This window comes from Hyaloscypha bicolor (genome assembly GCF_002865645.1).
Source record: "Hyaloscypha bicolor E unplaced genomic scaffold K444scaffold_92, whole genome shotgun sequence".
NCBI lineage: Eukaryota > Fungi > Ascomycota > Leotiomycetes > Helotiales > Hyaloscyphaceae > Hyaloscypha > Hyaloscypha bicolor.
Window position 1 is genome coordinate 679523 of NW_020194594.1, and position 25573 is coordinate 705095.

The following is a 25573-nucleotide window of genomic DNA, read 5'->3' on the forward strand; positions in this document are numbered from 1 at the left end:
GTTCGTTTGAGGGGGATGAGATCTTGGCCATATCACTGTCGCAATCCTCGTCCCGAGCCACCGAAGGCTGCTGCGCGGTAATGAGAGACTGAGGAATGTCGGAAACATTTACAGCGTGGGAATCTCCTTGCCTGTCATCGGTTACGGTTGTATTGGGGGTTCTGCTGAGATTCTGGTCCGAAGTGCGAGTCGAAGTAATGCCAAGAACCACCACTTTCTGGAGCAAAGATTCCGCGCGAGAAAACGGGCAACGGAGGATATAACGCATCGGTATTTCGGTCATCTGTCAGCCATCCTGGAAGGCCGAGATCCCGAGATGGCTCGGATGGCTGCCAATCTCTTTGAAATTGGGCTGCCATTTGGTTGCCGTCCCAAATACGTTGGATAAGGGGGAGTTGTATCCAGAAGCCGGATTTATGTATCCACTCTAGGTAATTGTTAGCCAAGTTTCAAAAATTTGGAGGTGCCGAGTAGGACCGAGTAGGAAATAGTAACAATTTGGAGGGCTTTCCTTTTCCTGTTCTCTTCGCCTCGCCACAATGCCGAAGAACCGCGACTTTCCTTGATCTCAACTTGATTTTGTGAGATGATGGCAGCTTGTTGGCTATGACCAAATGATGCACGAGCTAGGAAGGAGACTCTGGGTAAAGAAAGCTTGTAAATGCTGTTCGCTCGTCAGTCTTCATCGATTCCTGGGTGTTATGTGGCGCAACTGTCTCAGCATCTTGACTTGATCCGGTGTTGTCTGCAGATGCAGTCGACCGATAATTCGAGTGTGGGATTTTCTCGTCCAATGTCACATCTTGCCCCGCGATTTTGACCTCTGTGATACCGCGCTATTGGCAGACTCCGGTAGATCCCTAATAGAAAGTGGAGATGAGTGGGCTCTCATACTCCATAAGGTCAAGGGTCAAGCAGGCAAGAAGTCCACATCACGGGTCGGCCCAGGCCTCCATCAACAAACCAACGTCTACGGAAGGTCGGAACTATTGCCAATATCTGACTCCTGAAACCGGGAGATTTCGAGGGCCCCGGACAAGAACTGATGTAACTGTACGACATTTGCAGTTCAATGCGAGACCATGATCGTCTTCGTTGTTGTACTGTACAGTACAAAGATTCAGACTTGGCTGGAGGACTGAAAATTAGCTAACAAGCTTGGCAGGTGCTTTGACTCGAGCGGATGGATGCGAGACATGCCGTGTTTTTGACTACTGGCCACTCAGAACGCACTCAGCGTGGTACTAGCATATGCACGCCTGCATACAAATACGGTAAGCCAAGCGACTCTTCTCTCATTTCATCCCCATCACGGACCACGACGACTCCGAATGCTTTGTGATGTATCAAACATTCGATTACATAGACAAGCGGTCTGTTTTAAGTCCCAGGCCCAAAATCTGCTCCCCTTCCCTTTTCCAACACATATAAATTATCTTCCACCCCCGCCCGCCTTCCCTCTCTGTCATTTTTTTTTAAAAAAAATTCTCGACCTTCCGCCTTAGTTCAAATATCGGTCCCAAATTGTCGACAGCATTTCCTAATGCACAATGGCTATTATGAAGCGACATCGCATTCGCACCACAACAAGATCGGTGCTGCGGAGCCTGTGATCGTCGCTCAAAGTCAACCATTGAGTTATTCCTCCATTTCTTGAGTGTTCAAAGCAAACGTCTGGCCCTCGAGTCAGAATGACCCAGTAACCTACAATGTCGAGTACACAATTCGGCCTGGATCTGCGAGCGCCTCGACGGAGGTCTGCCTCCGGCCCGCCTTCATCAAAACTTGCTTTTCTCCTTTATCTTCTCGGAGAGTCTGCATTTGATTGGATTTGAAGCACCCAGCGTCTTCCCTGTCAAGGGCTGCAACGACACGGCCATCGAATTCTTGGTGACGGATCGAGCTTTCGAAATCTCGATTCGATAGGAGGTATAGTACCTCCACTTTGATGCAAATGTCGGCCAACATGAGATCCATCACACCTCACGGAAGTGGTCACCGCAACCCCCAATTGCAGTATTCGGATTAAACATATTCCTTATGCTGCGGAGTGCTGCCTGATACGCCCTTAGTCCGGTACCCAAGCTTTTGTGGCGACTTTCGGGCACACCAAACAATGGGAATTGCGGTTTGTCGTCAACCGTATTCTCGATCAGGCCCCGCTTGTGGAACCCGATTCACAAGGAACGCCTTCCTCTTCAGAGTGTCATCTTTCTGGTTCAGAAGATCTCTACATAACCAGGTTCAATGCTGCACTGCTACATCTGTCCACCCTGGTATTACCAATTCGACTACGCGCGAGGAACCTTTTGGCGTGGACTTATTCAACCTCTCTCGAGGCGGAGCAACATCCGGGATTGATTTTGGAGGCAGGGGTCGTTCCAAAATGGCATCGCGGAACTGGGAGCAGAACGATAATGAAGCAGTAGAAGGCGAGGCGGTCTGGCGATACTTGGACACAGCTCCTCAACCCTCAAATTTTTCCACCCAATGGCTACTGTCACCGAATGCTACCCCGCCTATATGGCCACAAATCTACAAGGTACCATTCGCGACCACTTCGGGGCTTTCTCGCAGCCCTCCACCTACAACTGGTCAATCCATTAACCCTTTTGATGGAACCTTTGGAGACGCTGCGGCATGGACCGCGTGGGGAGACTGGGATGGCTTGGGAGAAAATGGAAATAAGGGAGATGGGGGGTTGGGTGGTGGGTTGGAAGCCCAGCAAATTTGGCCTGGCTTCACGACAGGCATATCCCCACATAATTCCGATATCTCGAGTCCAGTATCCTACGCTCCAAGAATAGACTCGAGTGAAAGAGATTCTGCCAGCAATGGGCACGCCTACTCGCCTCACACCACGGCCAAATTCCTTTCCGTGCGAAGCGCAGAAACAGGTAATGGGGGCAGTGGAATGGCAGAAGCATGGCCGTCGGTGCCCTCGAGTTACCTTGAATCCTCGGATATGCAAGGCGTAGTAGGAATACCAGAGGGGGATAGTTTCCCGAGGGGTCAAAAACTAAGCACGATACAGGAGTTGGTGAACCACGTTTTCAGTTCTCCCGCGCACACAGAGCCTATATCCTCCCCAGCCACATCAATAGCATCACCTAAACCGTTCTCTAAAACCCTCAAGAATAGAGAGTCGAGACTTCAATCAGCAGAGTCCGGTGATGAGAGTCGGCAGAGCAGTCACGCACAGAGCGAGAAGAGGTATAGGACGACATTAAACGGCCGGTTTTCAAGTCTGCTTCAGGCTCTTCCGGACCCGATGGTAGAACAGACTGGACCGTTTAAAGGTAGATTGACGGCCGAGAAACCAGCGACTAAGGCGAATACCCTCGATCACGCAATGCTCCACATCCGAAATCTGGAGGCTGAAGAACAGGAGCTCAAGGAAGAAAGTTTAGTATTAGAGGGACAGGTAGCTGCGTATAAGAGATTGCTTGATGGGAGAGGTGGCCTCTGGAAGAAGTGGCCAGAAACTTGATTTACTGATCCGCACTCTTTATTTACCCTGTTGAGAGGAGAGTGTTTCGTTTTGAACGCTCATATGGAAATGAGGAGTAATCAGAGGGCGACGGATATTGAAAGAGCATAAAATGTTTTACCTTGAAAAAGCAGAGCTCTAGTATCAGCAGGAATCCTGGAACCCGGGTAAAGCTAAACTCTTTTCCTGGTGTGTCCTGTCTGGTAGTCCTTGTAGGGAGTCAGGTAAATCTATCCCCCCTTTCCAAAATCTCCCTAAAGATACGCAGAAAGCATTGAATATGCCTTTAGAGACAATTTTATGTGATGACGCACACACTTTCTTCCCCATGTTTGATCGCGAACACCCTTTCACGAATCCTCGATAACTCCGCTCAGAGCCTGGGACCCACCACAAGCACTTCCATCTTCGAACTGCTTGCGATGGACATCTTTTATGGAGATTTCGTTAATGACTATTAGCCTTGCCTCTCTCTTTTTCAGCACCCGCGGGGCTCGTTAAGAAGGTCCACAAACCTTACAAGGATGGCCGCTCTGCTGACCAGTATCTCGTACAGTTCGAAGACGGCGGCAACCTTCTAAAGACCTTTGGGACAGACTCAAACTCCATATCCGACGCTTTTATACCGACGAGAATAAGACTTTACAACAAGTGGCGACAGCGCTCAGCTACTATCCCCCCCCCCCCCTTGAATACTTACAGTGGGTCCTGGGATAACACCACTCCTGCACTGACCAACTCAAGGGTGTATGGCCAATAGCGATTCTGGAAAGCACCTGATATTTCCTAGTTGGGGGTTATAAACGAGGTTTCAGGGTGGCGTTATTAAAGGACCCGCTGTAAGTATTCAAGGGGGGGGATAGTAAGAGGATGACTTCTTTCCAGCATGGGTCTCGAGGCGTTACAGCTATAGATCTACGAATTGCTGAAACTATCCAGGGAGAAACAATTAACCAAAGGACTGCATGAGTGGAATCTCAGAAAGAATGTCATTAAGGGGAAAAGAAGATTTATTACAATGGCAAGCAGTGCACAGCAGTGTCGCTCAAAAGTTGTAGAGAATTAGATCGCGACAGCGAGACTGGAGACAACAAAAACCTACCAATCACATTTCGAGATAGCTCACAGCAGATCTTCTGAGCTGTCTCCGCCAATTCAATGTACGATAATGTCTCATAGTCGTGACGGTCACTAAAAAAGATCAATTCTAGAAATTTCCACACCTACTTCTCAAATATCGGTTACAGACGATTTCTACTCTCTGCAGAATATTTCACTCCCATGAGTGGTGTCTAATAGCTCGCCACTAAACGATGTCCGCAAACAATCGCCCGGGCCACAGCCATTCAATATCATGTCAGTCCGACTCTTTGTGACGCTGAAAATTCAGCCATTGAACCAATGTTCACTACAGTCTAGGCAGGAGAGCTTCTGTAACAAAGTGTATCAAGAAACGTCCGAGCCAATACCCTACCCAGGAGGACCCTACCGACCTCGCTGGCCCCACAACCCCAATGTTGTATTCACTCCGTGGGTCAAGATCAAATGACTTTCCTAGTTTTGTCTAGCTTTTCGGTGTTGATTCGGCTCCCACTCTTTACGCCAGAAAATACATATTTACTTCACCATTTCCTTCTCAAGTACTCTTTTCCCCATATCAAAGTGCAAATATCGTATTAACAGTATCAATATATTCCACATTCATTCAATACAGATCATTTACCCAGACAGTACAAAATGTTCCCACTCGCATCCCACGAAGGCGAAGCCCCCTTCCCGTACCCCTCCGCCCCCAAACCCCTCAAAACATGGAACAAAGCCTTCGGCGACCTCTCAATCTCCAAATCTCACCTTTCCATCAAACCACTCATCATCATCCACGGCGGCCCCGGGATGACGCGCCACTACCTAACACCGCACACATACCTCACTGAACACCACTCCATCCCCATAATACTTTACGACCAACTGGGCTGCGGCAACTCCACGCACCTCCCCGAACTGGCTGGCGATACTCTATTCTGGACCGTCGATCTGTTCATCACCGAGCTCGAGAACCTGATCTCTCATCTCGAGTTACAAGAATATGATATCCTGGACACCTCATGGGGCGGGATGCTAGCTTCGAAATTCGCAGCGCGCAACCCAACTGGACTACGGAGATTAATATTAGCCAATGCGCCAGCAAGTATGAAGATCCGGTACGAGTCGGCGGCGGAATATCGACGCGAGCTTCCGGAAGAGGTGCAGAAGGTGATCGATAAGCATGAAGCGGCCGGCACGTTCGATGACCCGGAGTACGAGGAAGCGTATAAAGTGTTCACCAAACGGCATATCTGCAGCCTCGATCTCGTTCCCGAGCCATTGTTAAAGTCCGCGATTGAGTGGTCGAAGGATAAGACGGTTTCGGATGTGATGGCTGGCGGCAGTGGGGATCATTTCAAGAATGAGGGGACGTTGGCGGGCTTTAGCACGATTGGCGAGGCGAAGAAGATTAAGGTTAGAACGCTCTTGATTAATGGGAATAGAGAGATTGCGAGTGATGAGGGGGTGCGACCGTTTTGGAGGGAGATTGAGAAGGTTAAGTGGGATACGATGAATGGGAGTACGCATAGTCCGCATTTGGAGGAGGAGGAGAGGTATATGGGTATTATTACGGAGTTTTTGATCGAAGAATAGACTTGCGTATTTATAAGATTCTTTTATTATTGCATATCGTGCTTGTTTGAAGTATCTGACAACAAGTAGCTGCAAGTTCCAGAAGGTGATTGCATCGATTCTGTACCACGAACGTGGCACGACGAGCAGACTTATCACTCAAACTATTCCCTATTCGCTTTGACTTGCTAATTTTTGCTACTCAGCCCTTACGTGTGTTTGGACGGACTAGGTTGATCATGATCGCGTATACGAGCTCTGCGAGGCTCTGCGGCTCGCTTGGCTATTTGGTCATGCATGATGAGGTGTTGAAAAGACTCGCTCAGGCTATAGCGCACCTCACCATCCTTCCCAGAATACCGGAAATTACCTTAGTAGACACAACTCTGGCCCTGAACTTAGATCCACCTAAGGCAACTAGTCAGTATCACCGCTCCCAATGCGTCTGATCAATGTCAACACCTTCAAGCTGAAAGAGTTCTTCGGCGCTGATACTCCGCACTATGCCATACTCTCACACCGATGGGAGAAAGAAGAGGTTACCTTCCAGGACTTGATGAGTGGGCGAGGAAAGACTATGCTTGGGTGGAAGAAGATTGAAGGCTGCTGTCAAATGGCTTCGCGCGATCAACTAGAGTGGGCTTGGGTTGACTCCTGCTGTATCGACAAAACCAGTAGCGCCGAACTCTCAGAGGCCATCAACAGCATGTTTCGCTGGTATCGCGATGCGGAAGTTTGCTATGCGTACCTTTCTGATGTTTCGGGTCCTTTGGAGTGGACATTTGGGGTGAATATGCACCCTAGGATGAAGATGCAGGACTTTCGTTCTAGCAAGTGGTTCACGAGGGGGTGGACGTTGCAGGAATTGCTCGCCCCGGACGAACTCAAGTTCTTCGATAAAGATGTATGTATTGCCCGGGTCCTGTGTCTCCAAGTTTAGTCTCATCCGAAATGGAAGAGATTCAAGTTTCAAGAAAACCTCACTTCGAGAATATCTTCGGAGTTGAAAGTTTCCTGATCAAGCTATGCTAACTCGGGTTACTCAGTGGGAGGAGATGGGAACAAAAGAGAGCCTTGGTGAAACACTTTCTCAAGTGACGGGTATCAAATATCTGTTCAATTTCGAGGATGCGAGTGTGGCTCAGAAGATGAGCTGGGCGGCGGATCGAGTAACTACCAGGCTTGAGGATCAAGCTTACTGCCTCTTGGGCATATTCGGCGTCAACATGCCGCCACTATACGGAGAAGGGCCTGGTGCTTTTCTCAGACTGCAGCTTGAGATTATGAGGATCTCAAGCGATGAGTCTCTCTTCGCCTGGGAAGATCACTCGATAGAATCGGGTGGCCTGCTCGCTCCTTCTCTCAAGTCGTTCAGATACGCAACTAACATCGTATCTGCGAATCCGTCGCTGATAGAACGACCGCCGTACTTGATGACGAATAGAGGGCTTGAGATCTGTCTCCATTTTCGAGAACTAGGTCTGAATGAAGAATACACCTTTCGCGACTCTCCGGGTGAAAACCAGCGGCTTGCACCTCTCAACTGTACGTACGAAGGGAAAGAATTAGTTCCTCTAGGTGTCATCATCTCCCAGGGGCCAAACACAAAAGGTCACTTTCAACGGACACGCTGCGATCTTATCGTTCACGACGGAGAGTGGTGGCGGGTAGGGAAGCTCGTGCAACCAGACCAGGCGCCCTATCGGTTGGAAAAAGTTTGGATCAACCAACCACAAATATATTTCGGGACCCACTCCTACTGCCACTTCCGGATCAGAACCCTGGACCTAAATGCGTTCGGGTGGGAGGTCAAAGAGCGGTTTCTATTGAATCCTGAGCTTGGGCGCTGGGGGGCAGACGCAGACGGTTGTGTAAATTTGAAGCTCTCAAACAGCACCGGATCTATCACATTCCAAGGAGCCCAGGGTTGGGGGGGGGGGGGGGGGGGGGGGGGGGGGGGGGGGGGGGGGGGGGGGGGGGTAATGCCCATGCTCAAAGTTTCATGTACAGGGAAAAATGGCTATGTTGCTCTTGTGCTGGTAGACGCATTCGAAGAAGGTTACAGTAATACAGATGTCTCTCATCATCTGAGGAATCCTACTTTCGACAAGCTTATCTCAAATGAGCCCACGGTCTTGACAAAATCAGTTGGCTGTGGGAAATCTTGGCAGGCTTCGGTCTGGAAGGAGGGTGGCTCTGGTAGTCGCGAGATATTCAATGTCAAGTTGGAAGAGGTCGATGAGGTTCCTGAAGGTTTGCGTATTTAGGAAGGGATAAACAGCTAGGACGCTTCTCAAATAAACCTGGGCTTGTTTTGTTACAAATATTTCGGCACGTTGTGTGACCCAGGGTAGGGAATCGTGTAAACTGCATTCTGAGACCACGGCCTGGATTTCATTTCCTATGCTGAGATATTTTAGACCTTTACGGCTTAAAACTTTGCACTAGACCGGGAAAACTGCATTCGAACCGTAGTTTAGTAGTCAAACCACAGTTTATACTATATTTTAAAACTACGGTAGGGAAAAGTTCTACTGCGCTAGACTGGGGACTTTCCAAGCCGGACTGAATGGCCAAACTAACGTTGCCCTTGACTGAGGTCGCCCTATAACCGACACAACTTGTGTCCAACAGATCATCACAAAATAACAAGCTCTAAGGACATGTCTGATTTGAATGGAGTAAGTTTGAAAAAGATCACTACTTCCTTCTATATCCTCATTGATATGCCTGCAAAATTGCCAAGAGTAGTAAATCTGATCACAAACATATTTCAGTTACGCCCGCTATAATGAAGGCGAGAGCCACCTGTAGAATATCAGTGCTACGTAATATAAAGGATCTTCTATGAGGTGCTACCAAGGCCCTGCGATCTTTGAATCGCTCAACTCTTCTATACTTGCGCGGCTGTGAAGGATAATGACGGTACTGAACATGATGGGCAAAGGTGAAGCAATAGTCTATCATTTTGAATGCATAAGATAGGTGCAAGCAGTAACTGTAGCAAGGGGTTATGCCAAACAGTGGCGAGGGGTCAAGGACCAAATATTTCGGATAGGTCGGAACTAACGTGCCCTACTGAAAACGAGGCTACGTAGCCTTATTACAAAGGATGTGAATTGATTTGGAAGTCGCGAGATATTCTCGGTATTGTAGTAAAACATCTGAAATGAAAGCACTGGAGTCATGTCTAAGAGGCCTGGCAACAAGTCAAATGGTAAAGAATCAACGCAGCCTGAAGGAATCAAAACGCAGTGGTCCTATATTTCGCAGGCTACAAACTTCAAGACAGCCATCTTTCAACCTAGACAATCTAGATGCCGTGAGCAATTTGAAGATATCAGCCACTAGGCGCTCAGGAAGTTATTCGCAGAATGTGCTTAAGCTAAGATCTCTAGAGAGAACCACGGGGAGCGTCCTCAACACGATACTCATGAAGAAATATGACATAGGGAGAAATGGATATCGAAGTCACAGCAAAGAGAATTTTTAATTCAACTCTGTTTTTATTCATTGCCACGGATGGGGTATCAAGCCTATCGTACAAGAAGATCATTGACCCTGCAGCCATATGTGTTTATCCGTTGATCGGAGCAAGTGCAGTATACATTCTGCTGTGGTATCACTATAACAAAGAAATAAATCGTGTGCTGACAATATCGCAGAAGAGAAGGGTTTAAGGGTTTGTTTTGCGTATGTCATATGACGAGCATGTGATGACTTTCATCCTAGGGTCGCACCAGCAGCCTTTGTCTTTGCCAATTCAAGGAACTGGCAAGGTGGCAAGCGATCGGGTGCTGAAAGCGGCATCAGGGTGCGCATGTGGGTGGTTGATATGTAGATTTCGTGAGAATGTTGCGAATAAGGCGAAGGTGAAGAAGAGAATCGCCCCGATGTCCATCCATACCGGCCAAATTCTCAGACCGGAACGCCTCGCTAAAGCCCAAAAATTACCACCAATCCCAAGCGCACCGGGCCTAAAGGCCAAAGAAGTAAGCAAGCCGAGAAGGGCACGCATTCATGAGCTTATGAGCGGCCGTCCCTGCTCGCAGGACGGGCGGTTGATGGGCGACTCTGCTGAAGCTCGGTCATTGACTCGGTGTCTTGGCAGAAACCTTTGCGTCCACCTGGGGCTCTGTTTCCAGCGTACTCGCGATCACCCTCTGCTGAGAAGGCTGCCATGACAGTGCGGAGGCCACCACCGCTAAAGCGCTTGCGATCCTTGAGATTGGTCCAGACTTGTTTGCAGGCAGGCAAGCTGGTAATTGCATAGATGAGTGCGTTCCAGAAGCCCTGGAGGGGGAGTACGAATGAAGACGCATACTCCAGAGGAAGAGAGACTTGACCAGGGTGAACAACAGAGTAAACTCGGTTGGCAGAAGAGGGAATCCAGGTGATCATCATGGCAAAGAAAAAGAGAACAGCAACCTTCGTGTAAGACCAGATCGCGGTGTTCGCTTCCATAGCAGCGTAACGGCGGGTTGGATAAAGGTTGGAATTGGGAGCATTAGGCTGGTAAGCGGAGGCGGGAATAGAGCCTTTGCGATCCGGGGCGGGAAGTGGCTTCTCGGTGTAAGACCAGCGAGTTTGAAGATTCCCAGGTTTACCATGACTTCCCGGATTCCCTGGAGAGGTGGTGATGTTGCAAATGTTCCCATAAGGATTTGCAGTTGCATCTGGCTCCTTTGGGTCGTTGAGGCGCCTGAGATCGATTTCATCGGAAGAGCTGACGGCGGATTCCGAGGTCACGAAAATTTCGGTGGTCTTAACAGAGCTGAAGGGGTCGCGTATGACTGGCATTGGGTCGGGCGGTGGTTGGCTGAAATTGCGGAGCTGTTGCCTCTTCTTGAAGATATCCTTTCCTGCTCGAGCATAGATGGTGATTGTACCAAGGATGACGACCCTGGACAAATATGAGCTTGAAATGAATATGAGAAGCAATGCACATACCAGACAGGACCATAGAAAGTGGCAATTCGGAAGATATCCCATTCGCTAGAGACCCAGCACCAAAGAGTGGCGTTTCCATACATATGCCCCTTTTCCTCCGTAGTTATGAAAAGGTAGGTAAGAGCAGGGATGAAGGGCAAGCCGTAGCAGCACAGGAAATAGTACTTTTCCAGACGCCGAAGTTGATCTGCCCCAAATTTATAGTAGAAGGTCAGGAAAACGTTCAAAGCCATAGCAAAGGTCCAGTAAGCATCAGCTGGCATGAACCTAGGAGAAGTAAGTTAAGCATTTTTCGAAGTTCACGCTATTACTTACATCTGAATCAAGAAGGCTTGGAACTGGCAGAAGGGCCCGTTGTAATGCTTTGTTTCGACTGCTGCTCTGGCCATGATGGTTGCAATGTTTGTGAATACATTGCCCATGGAAGCGTAGAAGACGAGACGGTTGATTGGCTTGTGGAAGGCCTTGGAAAAGAGGAAGGTAATGGCAATGAAGGAACATCCTGCCAAGGACAAGACTGAACCAACTCGCTCGAGGATGCTGAAGTTGATCAGCTGATGTGGGGTGATATCTCCGGCCAACATGGTGGCGATTTCGCTGAAGGCCAAGTGGTGGAGCAAGTGTAGTTCAACGGGCTGGTCCGGATTGACACAGCGGAAAGACTGCAGTCTGTGGGAGACAATATCGGAGGCTGATGGAGACGCCCGTGTCACGGCAACCTCGAACGCGTGGCGGCACTGTCAAGACGTTGTGTTGTCTTACAACGAGTGGGGAGTGTGTGTTGGAAAGTGATGAGGCCGCAAAGTTCGGAATTGAAGGTGGGCGGAGAGAAGGTAATGTCTGAGGCGAGGCTGGCCTTGAACTAGGAGTGAGTGGGTGCTCTCAGCAGTAGCGCGTCTTTGCTCGAAATGAGGGCTTCCGATCTTCAAGTACTTGCGTTCTCCCCACAATTCGCACAACTCCCAGCACAACACCAGGCACAGGAACGGCACAACGTCGGGGATGGTCCGAGAGCCAGCACAACCAGGAATCGACCAGGAGCAGAGTTGCGGTGCGATCTTCTTTTTCAGAGCCACGGCCAGACTGAGGCAAGGCGACAATAAGCTCCAAGGGGAACGAAGAGAGAACAGACTAAATATTTTGCGTCGAGATGTCATGCAGCCCCTGCAGCCAACGCAACCCTTTCGCTGCTCTCTCTAGGGCCCATTCAAGGGCACGGCGCCTGGTGCGTGCGCATGGTGATTGAAAGGGAGGGAGTGGGACTCTTGGGGGCAGCTCGAGCCATACGAAGGATTGCTGGATGGAAGGAGGCGGAGGAGCTCAGCACTTGCTCGCATTGGAGTTCCGAAGCAGCCAAGCTCGACTGCAGTCGTCGTCTGTCGTCAAGCCCCCCTCCCATGCAACGCCCCGGGCCTCGATGCACATTCAGCAGCCATTCTGGGAGCGGAGGGGTGGGCCGTGGGGATGGGAAGACATGGGCGTCGTCCACTGAGGCCGCACAAGCGGGAAGCCACCCCCGAGATGCATCCCTGTGAGACAGAATGCGAAAAAACGCCCGCCGAGCTGTCAAATCACCGGGTACACCAGGGAGGGAACCCCATCATCTGCAGATTGCGGCTGGGCTGCTGCTCTGGTTTGGTCGCTGCCATCCCACGTACGACCAGGGCGCCAAGCACGGGCGAGATCTGAACATTGCTATCCATTGCTGCCGCCCACTTACCGCCGGGTTGCAGGTTACTAACAACAGGTTTGAGAAGTCTGGCTCTGGCTCTGCGCCTTGGAGGATGAGGGGTCAGTGGTACAGCTTGCACAAACAGGCTCTGCACAGATGGAGCGCAACAGACGGTCGTGTGTCATAGCATAGGCTAGCCGTTACTGTGTCACGACACTCTCCGAGCTGTGGGCCTGGACTCGCGCCATCCCCGGACATAGCCTACAATTTGCGGTAAAGACTTTCAGGGGAATTACCAGCAGCGAGGTCGTGCTCAACCGTCTTGATCCAGGGAAATACCTATCATTGGCCAATTCTGGGGTAGCACATGTGAGTGTCGTGCAGAGTGGAGCCAGCAGCCCTTTGGGATTTTGCCTTCGCTGCAGCGCTGTCGACGCTGATCAGGCTGTCAACGCAGGAATGACTTCATTAACCTGCTGTCAGCTATCTACAAGCATCCACCGATTGGCGTTGTGCCCCGCTGGTTGTTGCAGTCAACTGTGGTGGATAAGGGGTCTGTCAGCTTGGATTGCCCCGCCGTTCATCCTCGGCCCCACGCTTGAAACAATCAAGATTCGCACAGACAATGATCTTCTTCAACGGGCAGCCCTTGGCAGGTCACTCGCCAAAACTCACCAATTTCTGGCACACACGCAAATCACGAAAATCTTTGCCCTGGAAGCTGGAAGCCTGAGGAAGCCGTATACTTGACAGCATAGGACAGAAACCCTGGCCTTTATTTAGCGGATTCTGTTTTAACCGCCCTTCCCAAATCCGGTTCCAATTAATTTCGAAGCAATTTCGACAGTCTGGAAGGAGGCCCCCTCATGACCAAGATCGCCCAGGTCTTTTCAGCCGTAAATATTAGTTTCGGCAACGTCCGGAGGCGTGACACTGGTGGAAGGCAGAATAACTCTAAGCATATTGCGAGACTTCTATTTTAGCGGATTGTGGACGAATAGACGTACAAGTTATGGCAGGTGCCTCCTCCTTGGACGGAGGAGTGCGACACAAACTTTTCAGCAAACTACGGAGAGACAATTCCATTCCATTTTTCCGAAAGCAATAATTTCCACTTTTTGTCGCCTTTGGGCCTTTGGTTACGTGTCGGGAATTCGGCGCGGTATTTGAAATCCCTGGGTGTACCGTTCCGTACCTGAATATCGCTCTACCGACTTGACGGTCGGCCGGGGCGGATATGTATATCCATATACTTTGAAATGCAAATTCCCCTGACGGGAATCGATCTTCGAATATCATTGGGGCTCTTGGGCTCGGGGAGCTGAAACTGATTCCAGCGTTGCAACGGTTCCGCTCTGTCCGCCTGCGCGATGTCGATTCTCGTCCACATCGGCAATGTCGGGAAGCAGCTGCAGAGTCGTCCACCTCCTTCAACCTCCATTAGTCTCGCCTCCTGAGTGCTTATCGAGGTCTCAACAAGCTGGAAATCACCTATCATAACACGATCGCCGCATCACAGTGGCACAGTTCTGATAGAACGAGAAGATGTGACGACCAAGTCATCATAATCGCCATCTTACTCATCGCTGGCTCAGCACAGGAGGCGAATGATGTAATGCAATGCCCCCTCAAAGATCGGCGGAAATCTTTTTCTCTTGAAGCGATGACAGCATCATTCCCAAGCTTACTGTTGATCGCAATGCAATCAATACCATGATCCTAAGTCAAAGTGAGGAGGCTCAGGGTTCGGTTCCTTCTACGACACTGATTCTCGTTGGTGACTATTTCTGCACCTGCATCAGATAGGGGGCAAAATTCGATTACCAACCTACAAACTCCAGGCTATCGAGGCTCCTTCAAAGTTGTCCCATAACAACGCGATAAGGCACCCTGATTAGATGGCTCTGAAATCACCCTTGTGGCACGTCAACAATTCTTTCAGAGAGCAAGCCACCAGCGATGACGATTGCTATTCACGATGAGAGATGATACCTCGATAAGAACCATCTCCCCTCCATCGTCCAAGCACTACGGAGGTACGGAGGTACAGCCCATAAAGATAGTAATAGCACTAGCAAGGGACCCCTAGTCTGGCGAAGGACTTGAATAGATCAGGTATTAAATCCCTCGTTTGGCTTGTTTTCTTTACTCACTTTGGCAAAGCTACATTGGAAAATGTACGTGCGCAAGAAACCCTTGCTGGTGCTATTACTATCTTTATGCGCTGTACCTCCGTACTCCGTACATCAGATGAAACGAACTGGCGACCTCTAACAAAAGCATTATCAGTTCGTATTCAAGCGCGTCAACATCCTGGTTCGTGTTCTCGAATCTCGATCCGGCGGCTTCGGTGCTGGTAGGGAGAACCTTGCCCCTCGTTACCAAAGTTTGCAACGTTGTTCCAGGGCTCCCCGGAACCCTCACAATAAGTTTCCGTTTAATACAGCAGGGACACTTCGGCGCCAACGGAGCCTGCCCTGTTCCAGAAATAATAATGTCCGGAGCCAGGAACCAGTTTTTCCCGTCGGTTCCTCACTCAATGCTCCATGGAGGTTGGTGGCTGGAGATAATCAATGATACTTTGTGCAATAACCAATGACTTTCGCAACGCACCCCAATTTGTGTTGCAAGCCCGCATGACTAGGAATCCGAATCTGGAAGGACTACACCGCTGTCAGAACCTCCCGCCCGGAAGTGGATTGTTTTTTTTGGCTTGGCCGCTCTAGCTTTGCGGGGAGGAACCAGTGCGGTGGAGCTGGTGGAGTGCCCCCTTTTTGAATGGCCGAACGGCTCCGTTATAATTGCGGCCGCAGAGCTTGTCTGCACTTCAGCACCAGAGAACTGGCAACGCGACTCTCTTGAATTCTAACGTCAGCTCTGTCATAGTGGCTCTTGAAAAGTCATTAGGGAAAGAATTTGAGGCGCTATCGGAACTTTGCGCACGCCAATTGCAGCCACATATCGAACCCTTGCTACCCCACAGAGTCTTCCTTTCTCGGCCACCTTCCGAAAAACACCTGAATCTCCATAAAACTGCAAGCCACCGTCACAGTTCGTGATCCAAGGCTTTTTATCGCATCATCGACCTCGAGTTCGAGCCTTCACTCGTGGTTAGCTTGGTTCGATCGATACGCACCGCAATTCGCTCCGCCGCTCTGACCGCATCTTCAAACCAGACATGTCTCAAGCCACCTCCACTCTGTTTCGATTCATGAACTTCGTGCCAATCAGCCGCAAGATTTTATCTGCTCTTCCCCGCATTCGAAGTCTCGTTTCAAGTTCTCCTTGCTCTCGTTGGTCGTCAAGTCCACGTGCGACACCTGCACAGTTCACCAGTTCATCGTGCTTGCCACGAGGCTTCAGATTTCGTGCTTTCTCGCATGAACTGATAAGTATCGGCGGCATAATTGATCGCAATAGGGCGAGACATCGCCCAGCGCCATCTAAAACGCCAACGACAGTAAGTACAATGAGTACTTGTACATGTTCATCTGATAGACAGTCCTGACGCCATTTTGTCTCATTCACTTTGAATGCGGATCATCAATCGCCTCGACTAGATAGCGATATCTGCGATTTGCCCCAGTACCATCCTGGTTCTCTCGACCACTAAGTCCACCTTCGCAATTGAGGTTATTCACGTCCTCGCTCGTGCCTGTTGCTCAAGACCAATAGATTTGTATCGCTCAAACTTCGGCCAAGTGCCGAGCCGTCCCCGATTTCCCCTCTCGACAGCCAACGGTTCCTGCATGTGAAAGTAGAGCCAATGCCAGAGCATTTCGCAAGACTCAATTTGGATGGGTGGCGTGCAGGTTGCTGCTCGGGCCATGACCGTGCGAAGCGAATTCGCCTGCAGGCCCCTACGCTCAGATCCTCCACCTGCTCGGTGCCATCCGCTGTCAACTGTGAGGCGGAGAAAGACTTCGTCACTTCTTCTCGAGGACTGATAAGGAGCTTGGGCGCGATAATCGATCATGTGGGAAATATTCCCAGGTGGGATGTGTGATGGGTTTGGGGGCTCGAGCAACGATGTGATGGGGACCGTGAGGATTGCCGATCCAGGCCAAGTCACCCTTCTGTGGATGCTGGAATACAACACTATGCCGCAGGTCAAGCAATGGCTGCAGCTCCAACGTTGAGCTGAAGGCAAGCTACGCAGATCTCATTGGCCATTCGGGGCTCCAATGCAACGGTGCGTCTTTAAGAGGTTCGAGCTCTGGGCAGAGCAGCCGAAGGTGGGGGAGGTCGGCACGCCCGATCAAGTTTCATCGTCTAAGCGGAGGGGCAGTTGAGGGGAACTCCTACGAGGAGGGGATGAGAGCTTGGGCCGTCTTTCGTACCAAGGAGCATTTAGCTTTGTGATTGCATCCACGATTTGTGTAGGTTCAAGGATAAAGGCATCCGAGTTCTGCTCACCGTCTTCTTGTGTTCAACAGTGCTCCAGCTTTGAACTTGGCTATCAAAGGAGCAAAGAGATCTGAACAGCTTCACTCAGAGTTCTCGGGCCCTTCGTGATTGATCACAAGAACAGGAAGTTCTCAACCTAGGTCTAACCCCCGAGCAGTGAGCTTCATGCTGGGCTCGGGGAACATCCGCACTTGGCCTCCAAGGCCTCTAGAGGAACTACGTTCCAAAGAATGACATACGGGCGAGGAAAGTTTCTCAGATCTCAGAAGTCTGAGTACATCCTTCAAACAGAGATGTATGTGGAACACATTTCGATGCAGTGCGTTACTAGAATTGAGGCGAATATCTCAGACCTAGAATGTATTCCGATCCATTCAGCTGAAGATGTTGTAGCAAGAGGTGGTCAATCTTCCTCACAGTCAGGACTCTTTCTCTATCCCACTTGTTCTTTTAGCCGAGGCTCTTGCCCCTTTTGAGTTGTCGATTGATATCTTTAGCAAGAATTGTAGACACCCGCGCCTGCTAGTTTGCAGAGCTATCAGTTCTCCCTGTCTTCTTATCTTCACCTGCGACGGTACCGAGATGACAATATTTTCTCTTCGAGCCATGTCTACCACGACATTCCGTATTTTGTTCTCATGGATTTCCCAATCCGACACTGAAATTCTAGACACTGGAGTCAGCTTCTCAAAACTCCTCCTACATTACTATCCGATCTCAGTTGGATGACAAGAGTTCGAAAACATTTGCGATTATTTTTAGTAGTTACATTAAGTTTCATGCAATATCGCGACGGCGTATCCTCTGCCCAATCAGCAGAGCCGAAATCCCACCTTCAGCGGCAGAGAACTCTATCCTGGTGTTGTTATTTAAGTTTTTCCTTCCTTGTACCTGTAATTATTCTTCCAACGTGGCTCTAGTACCCTCATCTCTGCATACCTGCATCCTTCGGAGATGGGCTGAAAAATCAGATCAAGCCCCCTGAATTTGAGCGATCCCCCACGGCCAATTCCCATATCGTCCACGACGGCTGGAGTGCGCAATGCCTGTACGACACAATGTCCCAATTACCAATCACGCAACACCTCGCCTATCGTTCATCTGTCTCACAATATCGATCGATAACGCCGTCCTTCCCGTTTGCCTCCTCGTCATGGGGCCTCAACCGCAGTATATTAGTCTGCTCCTCATTCTCCCTATTGATGCAACCTTCTTCACCCCGAACTTTTCTCTACCTTCCATTCTAGATACTATTTTCATCTATCCATCCGTGGAACCTGCCACGTCCCCCCCCCCCTCCCCTCCCTTTTTCTGTCTTTTTTTAGATGCTTCCATGCCGCGACGCGGCGGGAGGCAGGGCGGGAAGCTCCGAGTCGAGTCGGCAGCGATGCCAAGCACCGGTGAGGTGCATGTGAGGCACGGGAGCGAGAGCCGAGACGCGAATTCCCTTTTTCGGCCCGAGCTTGTGCAACGTGGGATACCAGTGATCAGCGTCTTAGAGAAGCAGGGAGAAGGGGGATTGGGAGAAATTGGGCAGGAGGCGGGTGTTCTGGAATTAGAAATGAAGGATTGGGATTCCGAGCCGAACACAACCAACGTGTTGCTTTTCATGTCTCTTAATCTATTGGAAAAAACTTGGTTCAATTCCGTTTTGTGGAATGCGAGGATGTGGCGTACATGAAAGTAACAGACTTTAGTTTTGAGTCTGACATGTATGAAGTATGAGTGGTGTTGGTGCTTGAAAATTATGGGATGAGGTTTCCTTTCGAACGTGAGGTTGCGGGGGAGAATTTGTCTAGGAAGGAGAGGAAGTGGCCTGCCTTCCCTTTCTGTTTGCTGTCCTCTGCAACTTGGAAGAGGCTCGAAGAAGACCGGAATAAGTGTTATACCACGGGAGATTTTGTCTTTATATTCTAAAAATTGCATCTACTCTCGCCTTTGCAAGCAACTTTTTCCCTATCCTCTCTCTCTTCTCCTCTCCTATCTTTTCACTTATCTTCTAATTGCTAATATTATAGTGAGTCTTGATCTTCAGATTGAGTCCTCTGGAGACTGGGAGTCTCGGAGTAAATATCAGATCCATGCGCTGCGTATGTAGTCTCGATCGATTCAAAAGCTGACCATGGAAAGCGCCACCTTCCGCACATCACTTCTATCTCACGAGCAACTACCGTCTCTTAAACTAACCAAGTTCGATAAATAAAAAAAGGTCATCGAAGCAAGTCTGATTGCGACCAATGTTTCTTCACTCCTTGGCGTGAGAAAATGTCTCTCGCACTCTCAGCCAAAGGTGGGATGGCTTGAGATTCGGCCAAAAACTTCATAGCGTGCTTATTTGCCACAGTGCTGTCCATGACACAGCGTGCACCCTCTCCTGTCCAACTTATTAGGCATCAATCCAGACATCACGTGGTGCTGGTCACGTAGAGCCTCCAAACCTTTCTTGGTGTACTAGGATAGCAGCAGCGAATCAAATTTTTTACTTTCGCAAGACAAATCATTCTCATCGGTTGGGGCACCTGACAAGTCGAGGCGCATGCTGCATGATCCAAAAATAGGTCGTGCAACAGTTAGCGCGCTTAGGCTCGTTCTTCTTATCGCAGCCTCGATACGTTTCCAACAACTCCTTCCTCCTCTCCTCGAACTGTCTTATGATTAATCACACCCGGACTCTGGAGCATCATAGTAGTCTCTGCCTATACAAAGGCCACAATATTTCGCAGACACAGAACCGCGCTTATTGGCTCTAAGGACGAGCCTGGTGCTCAAGGCTGAGCCACATAATCTCGGCTTCACTCTCTATTATAAGCTGGAAAAAAAGGTCGAAGTCTTTAAATATGGACAATTACCCTCGAAATCTGGAATGGTACATGGAGAGTGAGGCAGCATTCTCTGGAAATCCGATTGAGTTCGAGCCGGCTCCAATCTCATTCATAGAGATCTGGAACTATCCAGTAAGACGAGTTCAACTGTTTCAAAAACTATTCTAACTTAAAAAACAAACAGGACGGTGACTCACGAATTCTAGAAGGCTCACTTGAACAGACCGAAATCAAGATGTGGGTAAGTAAAGAGGCTCCGGGGTTAGTGAAGGATGGGCAACAAATGGTCCCTATCAATGGAATGCGCCTGTGGTAAGTATATTCCCTAAGCAAATTATTCGTTATTTGATAATCCTTGACCGATGTTAAAAGAATAGCAATGAAGAGACGAAAATACTGATCCCGAAGTAGCATAGAAAGTAGAACACATAAGCCAGGCTGGTTCAAAACTTGGTCTTGGGACAAGGAGAACTTACTGGCAATAATGTTAGATTTTAGGTTACCCTCTGCATTTCTGTAGACAAGTACCATGAGTCGTGGTCGTCTTACTGTGTTATCTAAGCAGGAGCTTGCTGGTAGAGGATCGGACCTAGACCTCGGTACAAATATGCCTAATATCACAATCTTCTCATTGCCATACTAAAAGATTCTAGGGTACATTATTGCACCTATTGCAGAGGCACAGACAGAAACCCAACTCGGGTTCTCATGGAAGAGCACTACGAGAACTACCTACGGCATACTTCGTATATGCAACCGAACTCTACTTGGCCATTATCTACGAGTACTTAAGAGCTTACGCCATCTTGTCAGCGAACCGCTCGTGCTCGGTATCGTTCTCTTAGAAGCTATATATATGTTAGTTCCTAAATGGTTAAGTACAGCTCAGGCCGATATCGCGGCAGTCCAAAGGCAAACCGGACATATAGGTGGCCTGGACCTTGATGACCAGAGCTCGCAAGGCCCTCTCGATTACGACCAAGTAAGTCTCGAAGTAAGCAGAATTAGCCAGATGATCATTTGGTGTCGTACTTTATTCAAATCATACTTGTATTTGTGCGAGTTCATTGAACAATCGGCTTCCCGGTCAAAACTGGTTAAAGGCCCCGGATCCTCTCCGGCTTCTGCGACGAATTGGGAAGTCTTCTCAGCACTTTTGAATTCAACTAAATGCCAAATCGCCCATGATCTCATCTATATCGATTATTTAAGGGATATGTGTGTAGTTCAAAATCAAAACGTTCGTCCAGGCTATCTCTCCGAACATATGAAGTGGCTAATTTGAGTTTGGCTTCCAGGTATATAACTTGATCGCACAGAGAGATGTGCAACAGAATATCGAGTTGGCTAGAGATTCTAAGAGCATTGCAGTTGCAAGCAAACGTGACAGTTCTGCGTGAGTTTCCCTATTTATGGACTTTATTAAGTCTGAGCCAACATACAAATTCTAACATTTTCCTCAGCATGAAATCCATTGCACTCCTGACAATGGTCATTCTTCCAGGAACTTTTATCAGCACCCTGTTCGCGATCCCTTTGTTCAATTGGGATGCAGAGTCATGGCGGGATGTGCCTAAATCTCGATTCTGGTTCTACTGGGCGCTCACTATACCTCTTACCATCCTCACCGTGGCAATGTGGCTAATTTGGCAAAAAGCCTTTGAGAGAACCGGGCGCAGCCTAGACAAAGCCGCAAGAGAGCAAGTGCCCAACTCTAGAATCCCCCATGATCAGACGAGCGGCGCATCGTCTTCATCTGGTGAGCGCGACGAGATAGAGCAGCATAATATCTCAGATGGGCCAAGAATGCGGAAGAAAGGCAGGCTTGACGGATGGTTGCCATGGCACAAGAGAAGCAACCGAGACACTGGAACAAATCAAGGCGAATCTCTGGTCTGAGCGTGGAATGACCCCAGGCAAAAGAATTGCGAGTACACCCTAGTAACAGCAGTCCCACCTTCATTATCTGAAATTGTATATACAATATCATGTGACGTTATGCTTCTACATGTGCTATTAGACGTGTGTGTCCATCTGAGAATGCTCTTATAATATTGCCCGTAAAGTTTAGGAAGCTGCCCGCCAAGGACCGAGACGTTTCTTTCCCAGGCCATGCAAAGCCAGCGACTTTTGTGCAGCCTAGTCACGCGCCCATGATATGACCGAAACGACCTCTTAGCCGATTTGAAAAGGGCTCGAGGATTTTCTGTTAACAACTTCGATTTTGAATCCATTCAAATTCTAATCCGGCTCGATACTTCCGTAAGTTCAAGTAATGAGAAGGCCATGGGATGACCAATTAAATGTGCCACGTTAGAGGCCAAGTATTCTTACCCATGTCTTGCAGACTCTTGACCCGTCGTCGGCACACGCGAGTTAAAAAGTGTACGAAATATCTCAACACATCTTTATAAGAGACGAACGGCATCCTTTTAATTGGCTAATATGTCTTGGCCCAGGTCCAGCAAGCTAGGGTTCATTCGATTGGGCAGAAGGAGCGGCATGTTAGAGGCCAAACGCCCTAAATGCCCCTAGACTTACTAGGAAGCGAAATTTTGGGAAATTTTAAATACAGCCTCATTATGGGACTGAAAGAATTTGATTAGTACTCTCTTCCGTCTTCTCTATTAACCCGGGGTTATACAAGAACTTGAGAAGTTCTTTGATTAACATTTTTAGAACTCCACCGAACCCTGGCCTTTACTACATGTACATAAGCGAATATGGATCCAGAAACAGTTCCGGAATAATTCCTGTTGGGGCTATAACGGGACTTACCCGTAGAGACACGGCGAGGAAAGTGTGACCGTGCCTTAAGGGAGCCAAAACAAGCTCCTGCGGATACTAAAATAGCTCTTTATTTGGCTGAAGCTTGCTCACCCATAGCTCAGGCCAAAGTAGCAGCTGCTCATATCCGAAGACGGAAATGGAAAATGTCATGAGAACATTCCCATGTGGGTTGGCCTGTTCACGTTTATTCTCAAACTTTCAAGATTTAAATTCTTCCTTTGCTGTTACATCAAATGGCTCGACCCAATTCTTGGCGATAGCAAACTCACGCACCGTTAGTTATCAGAACTTATTGGTTGACGAGGACGTGGAAGTATAAATGTCATTTTGCCGTTCAAGCAGAATTGGCTGTTGGTGAGATTGGGGCCTTCGGTGGGGGTTGGAAGCGGAGGAGTGATAGCGGCGATAAAGAACTGTACAGAGAGATTACCTGGGGTCTGCGTGGTGATAGTGGTCCCGTTCTCGCGTTAAGGATGAAAACCTTGCTTTCCAGGGAAAGGGGGAACGGTCACGTTTTTTTTTGCTTCACGTGACCTGCAGCCACCTGCACGATTGACTCACCTGCATCCAAGGCAGCAGCGATGGAACCTCGCAGCCTTATAAGGTCAAATACACCATCCCAACTATCCTTTATGCTTCCCAGGACTTAATTCACTTAAGTCCGTTCATCGTCATCATCATCCGTAAGTCTGCTCTCCCCTATTCGCATTCGCTTCGCAGATCGCGACGAATACCTTTCAAAACATCATCACAACCAGCCGGGTGAAAGCTTCTTTTCACAACCGCTTTGAGCCTTCAATGCAGCCTTTGGAGGAAAGCACAGGGCTCACTCCACGGTCCAGATTGCAGTCACGACTAGAGACATGCCTCTTGTACAATAGCGAGGCAACTCCGCAATGCAGTCGAGATCAGAGAAGCCTCATTTTCACGTCTGGATCTTGAGTTAAGCTTGAGAGACAGAGAAAGATAATTTGGGCATCCCGCAATGGGTAATTTGAAGGCGCAAGAGCCCGTGAACGTTCTGAAAAAGCCACACGTAGAAACTGCAGTCCCAAGTTGGCGCTCTTTGTGATGGTTGGATGTGGATATTCTGAGATTCGTGGTTCGTTTTGAAATTTCTAGTCAACACCTTTGAATCCAGCTGTTCCTGGTTCACTTTCACTGACTGGAACGTTGAGACTCGAGATTCGAGATCGCCTCTGCCTTCATCGCTCCTTCTTCGAACATCAGCCACTGAATAGGTCAAGACTACAAAGCGACACCTCTCGCACTCATCACTTCAACCATACAAGTATATTTGTCGTCGCTCGTTGAAACTATCATCGCTAAAATAAATCAGTCACATTCGTTCCCAAGATCGGTCTGCGACTTGAGGTCCACTGCGATACCTCCCCCATCGATCAAGCAACCGACCAAAGAATAATCGCATCGATTACCTCCATCTGCCAACCGAAGGGCAATGCTCTCGTTCCTTCGATCACCTAAACAGCCACAACAAGTCTCAACCCACACCATGCGCCACGCAACAACATTCCCAAAATTCTCCCTCCTTCCAGCTGAACTCCGCCTCATGATCTGGGAGTTCGCCATCCCCGAGCCACGAGTCATCCGCTACACTTCACGCACATACCACGAATACATTAGGTGGTACCACACCAGCATCTACCGGCTCGAACACACGATCCCGGGTATCCTTCACGCGTGCTACGATTCACGAATAGAAGCGCTCAAACGGTTCAAAGTCGCCTTATTAGTCGATCTCTCGAGACCCGTCTACTTCGACTTCGAACGGGATACACTGGAATTTGGAGATTTTGAAGCTCTCGAAGCATTCTCGAAACTCAATACGAAGTTTAATGGAAGTACACTGGAAGCAGATCGCATACGCACACTGGCTATTACCCTCGAGCAGCGCATGCAACCACATCACTTCAAGCTGATATGCAGCAACTTTGGGGAGCTGGAGGAACTGAAGGTTAGAGAAAAGAGTTCGAGGATAGAGTATTATTGGTGGAGCGGGAGCACGGGCAGCCCGGGGAGGTGGATCCCGGATATTAAGCCCTTGAAGGTCATTGAGAGGAAGGAGATTGAGACGTACCCTCCACTCATGGGACTGCTTGCCACAATACGGTGGAATATTGAGGCGAGGGCGGGGCAGGTGAAGGAATGGAAACCGCCGAGGGTGGTCGTGGGGTCGGAGAAACAGTGGGAACTTGCGTTGGAGAATGTAAAAGAATATCAGGAGTTGGATGAGATGGAAGTGGATGAAGAGAGTGGGAAGTGAGATTGTTTCTTGGAACGAGAAAAGCAAGCGAGCCCTTTTATTTCGATACCTGTCCTGTCAGACTGCAACACTGTTTGGAAATGAGTCTAGCGAAGTAATCACCTGGCATCAGGTTGATCAGCGAATTTAAGGTAAGTTTTGGTACCGTGGTACGGGTCCATCTGTGCCGTAAAGTCCGAGGAAATTAAAGTTATCAAAACCCCACTTGACGATCACAAGGACGTGTTTTCATGCAACACACGTATAAATTTACAGGGTGAAACCAAAATATAGCCCACCTCTCTCAACTTCACAGCATTCGCTCTCCCTTCGACCTCGCCCAAGTCTAACATCTCCCACAGCATTTCCTCAATGCCCTCCATCTCCGATAGCATCATCGTCCACAGTGTGTCAAATGAATAGATTAGATTAGAATACTGGCTAGTAATCTAATTTATTCATCAAAAATACCCACTAATTATATTCTAATCAGATTCTAATTGAGGTAATCATGAATATTC

At 49.0% G+C, this 25573-nt stretch overlaps 6 protein-coding genes across 6 annotated transcripts; 4 read left to right on the forward strand and 2 right to left on the reverse strand.

Moving 5' to 3' along the window:
* The first annotated feature begins 1811 nt into the window (after nt 1–1811).
* Nucleotides 1812–3643, forward strand: K444DRAFT_433429 (uncharacterized protein). Its single transcript, XM_024872791.1, has one exon. The coding sequence runs from the start codon at nt 2117–2119 to the stop codon at nt 3488–3490; it is 1374 nt and encodes a 457-aa protein (XP_024735394.1). The 5' UTR covers nt 1812–2116; the 3' UTR covers nt 3491–3643.
* Nucleotides 3644–5227: 1584 nt separating this feature from the next.
* Nucleotides 5228–6169, forward strand: K444DRAFT_591794 (proline-specific peptidase; the record flags this gene model as incomplete). The annotated part of the gene is made up of 1 exon (XM_024878209.1): nt 5228–6169. One exon carries the CDS (start codon nt 5228–5230, stop codon nt 6167–6169), a length of 942 nt encoding a protein of 313 aa, XP_024735395.1.
* Nucleotides 6170–6587: 418 nt separating this feature from the next.
* On the forward strand, nt 6588–7467 carry K444DRAFT_478018 (HET-domain-containing protein; the record flags this gene model as incomplete). Its single annotated transcript, XM_024872953.1, has 2 exons — nt 6588–7052; nt 7195–7467. Coding segments are annotated over 2 exons (738 nt in total), but the record flags the coding sequence as incomplete, so codon positions are not given.
* Nucleotides 7468–10174: 2707 nt separating this feature from the next.
* K444DRAFT_531954 (family A G protein-coupled receptor-like protein) lies at nt 10175–11682 on the reverse strand (the record flags this gene model as incomplete). Its single annotated transcript, XM_024875038.1, has 3 exons — nt 10175–11051; nt 11099–11365; nt 11414–11682. The coding sequence occupies 3 exons, from the start codon at nt 11680–11682 to the stop codon at nt 10175–10177; spliced, it is 1413 nt and encodes a 470-aa protein (XP_024735397.1).
* Nucleotides 11683–11769: 87 nt separating this feature from the next.
* K444DRAFT_433477 (uncharacterized protein) lies at nt 11770–12408 on the reverse strand. The gene has a single exon (XM_024872792.1). The coding sequence runs from the start codon at nt 12253–12255 to the stop codon at nt 11857–11859; it is 399 nt and encodes a 132-aa protein (XP_024735398.1). The 5' UTR covers nt 12256–12408; the 3' UTR covers nt 11770–11856.
* An 11470-nt stretch (nt 12409–23878) lies between these two features.
* K444DRAFT_433542 (uncharacterized protein) lies at nt 23879–25122 on the forward strand. The gene is made up of 2 exons (XM_024872793.1): nt 23879–24080; nt 24129–25122. Exon 2 carries the CDS (start codon nt 24249–24251, stop codon nt 25071–25073), a length of 825 nt encoding a protein of 274 aa, XP_024735399.1. The 5' UTR covers nt 23879–24080; nt 24129–24248; the 3' UTR covers nt 25074–25122.
* Nucleotides 25123–25573: the final 451 nt, after the last annotated feature.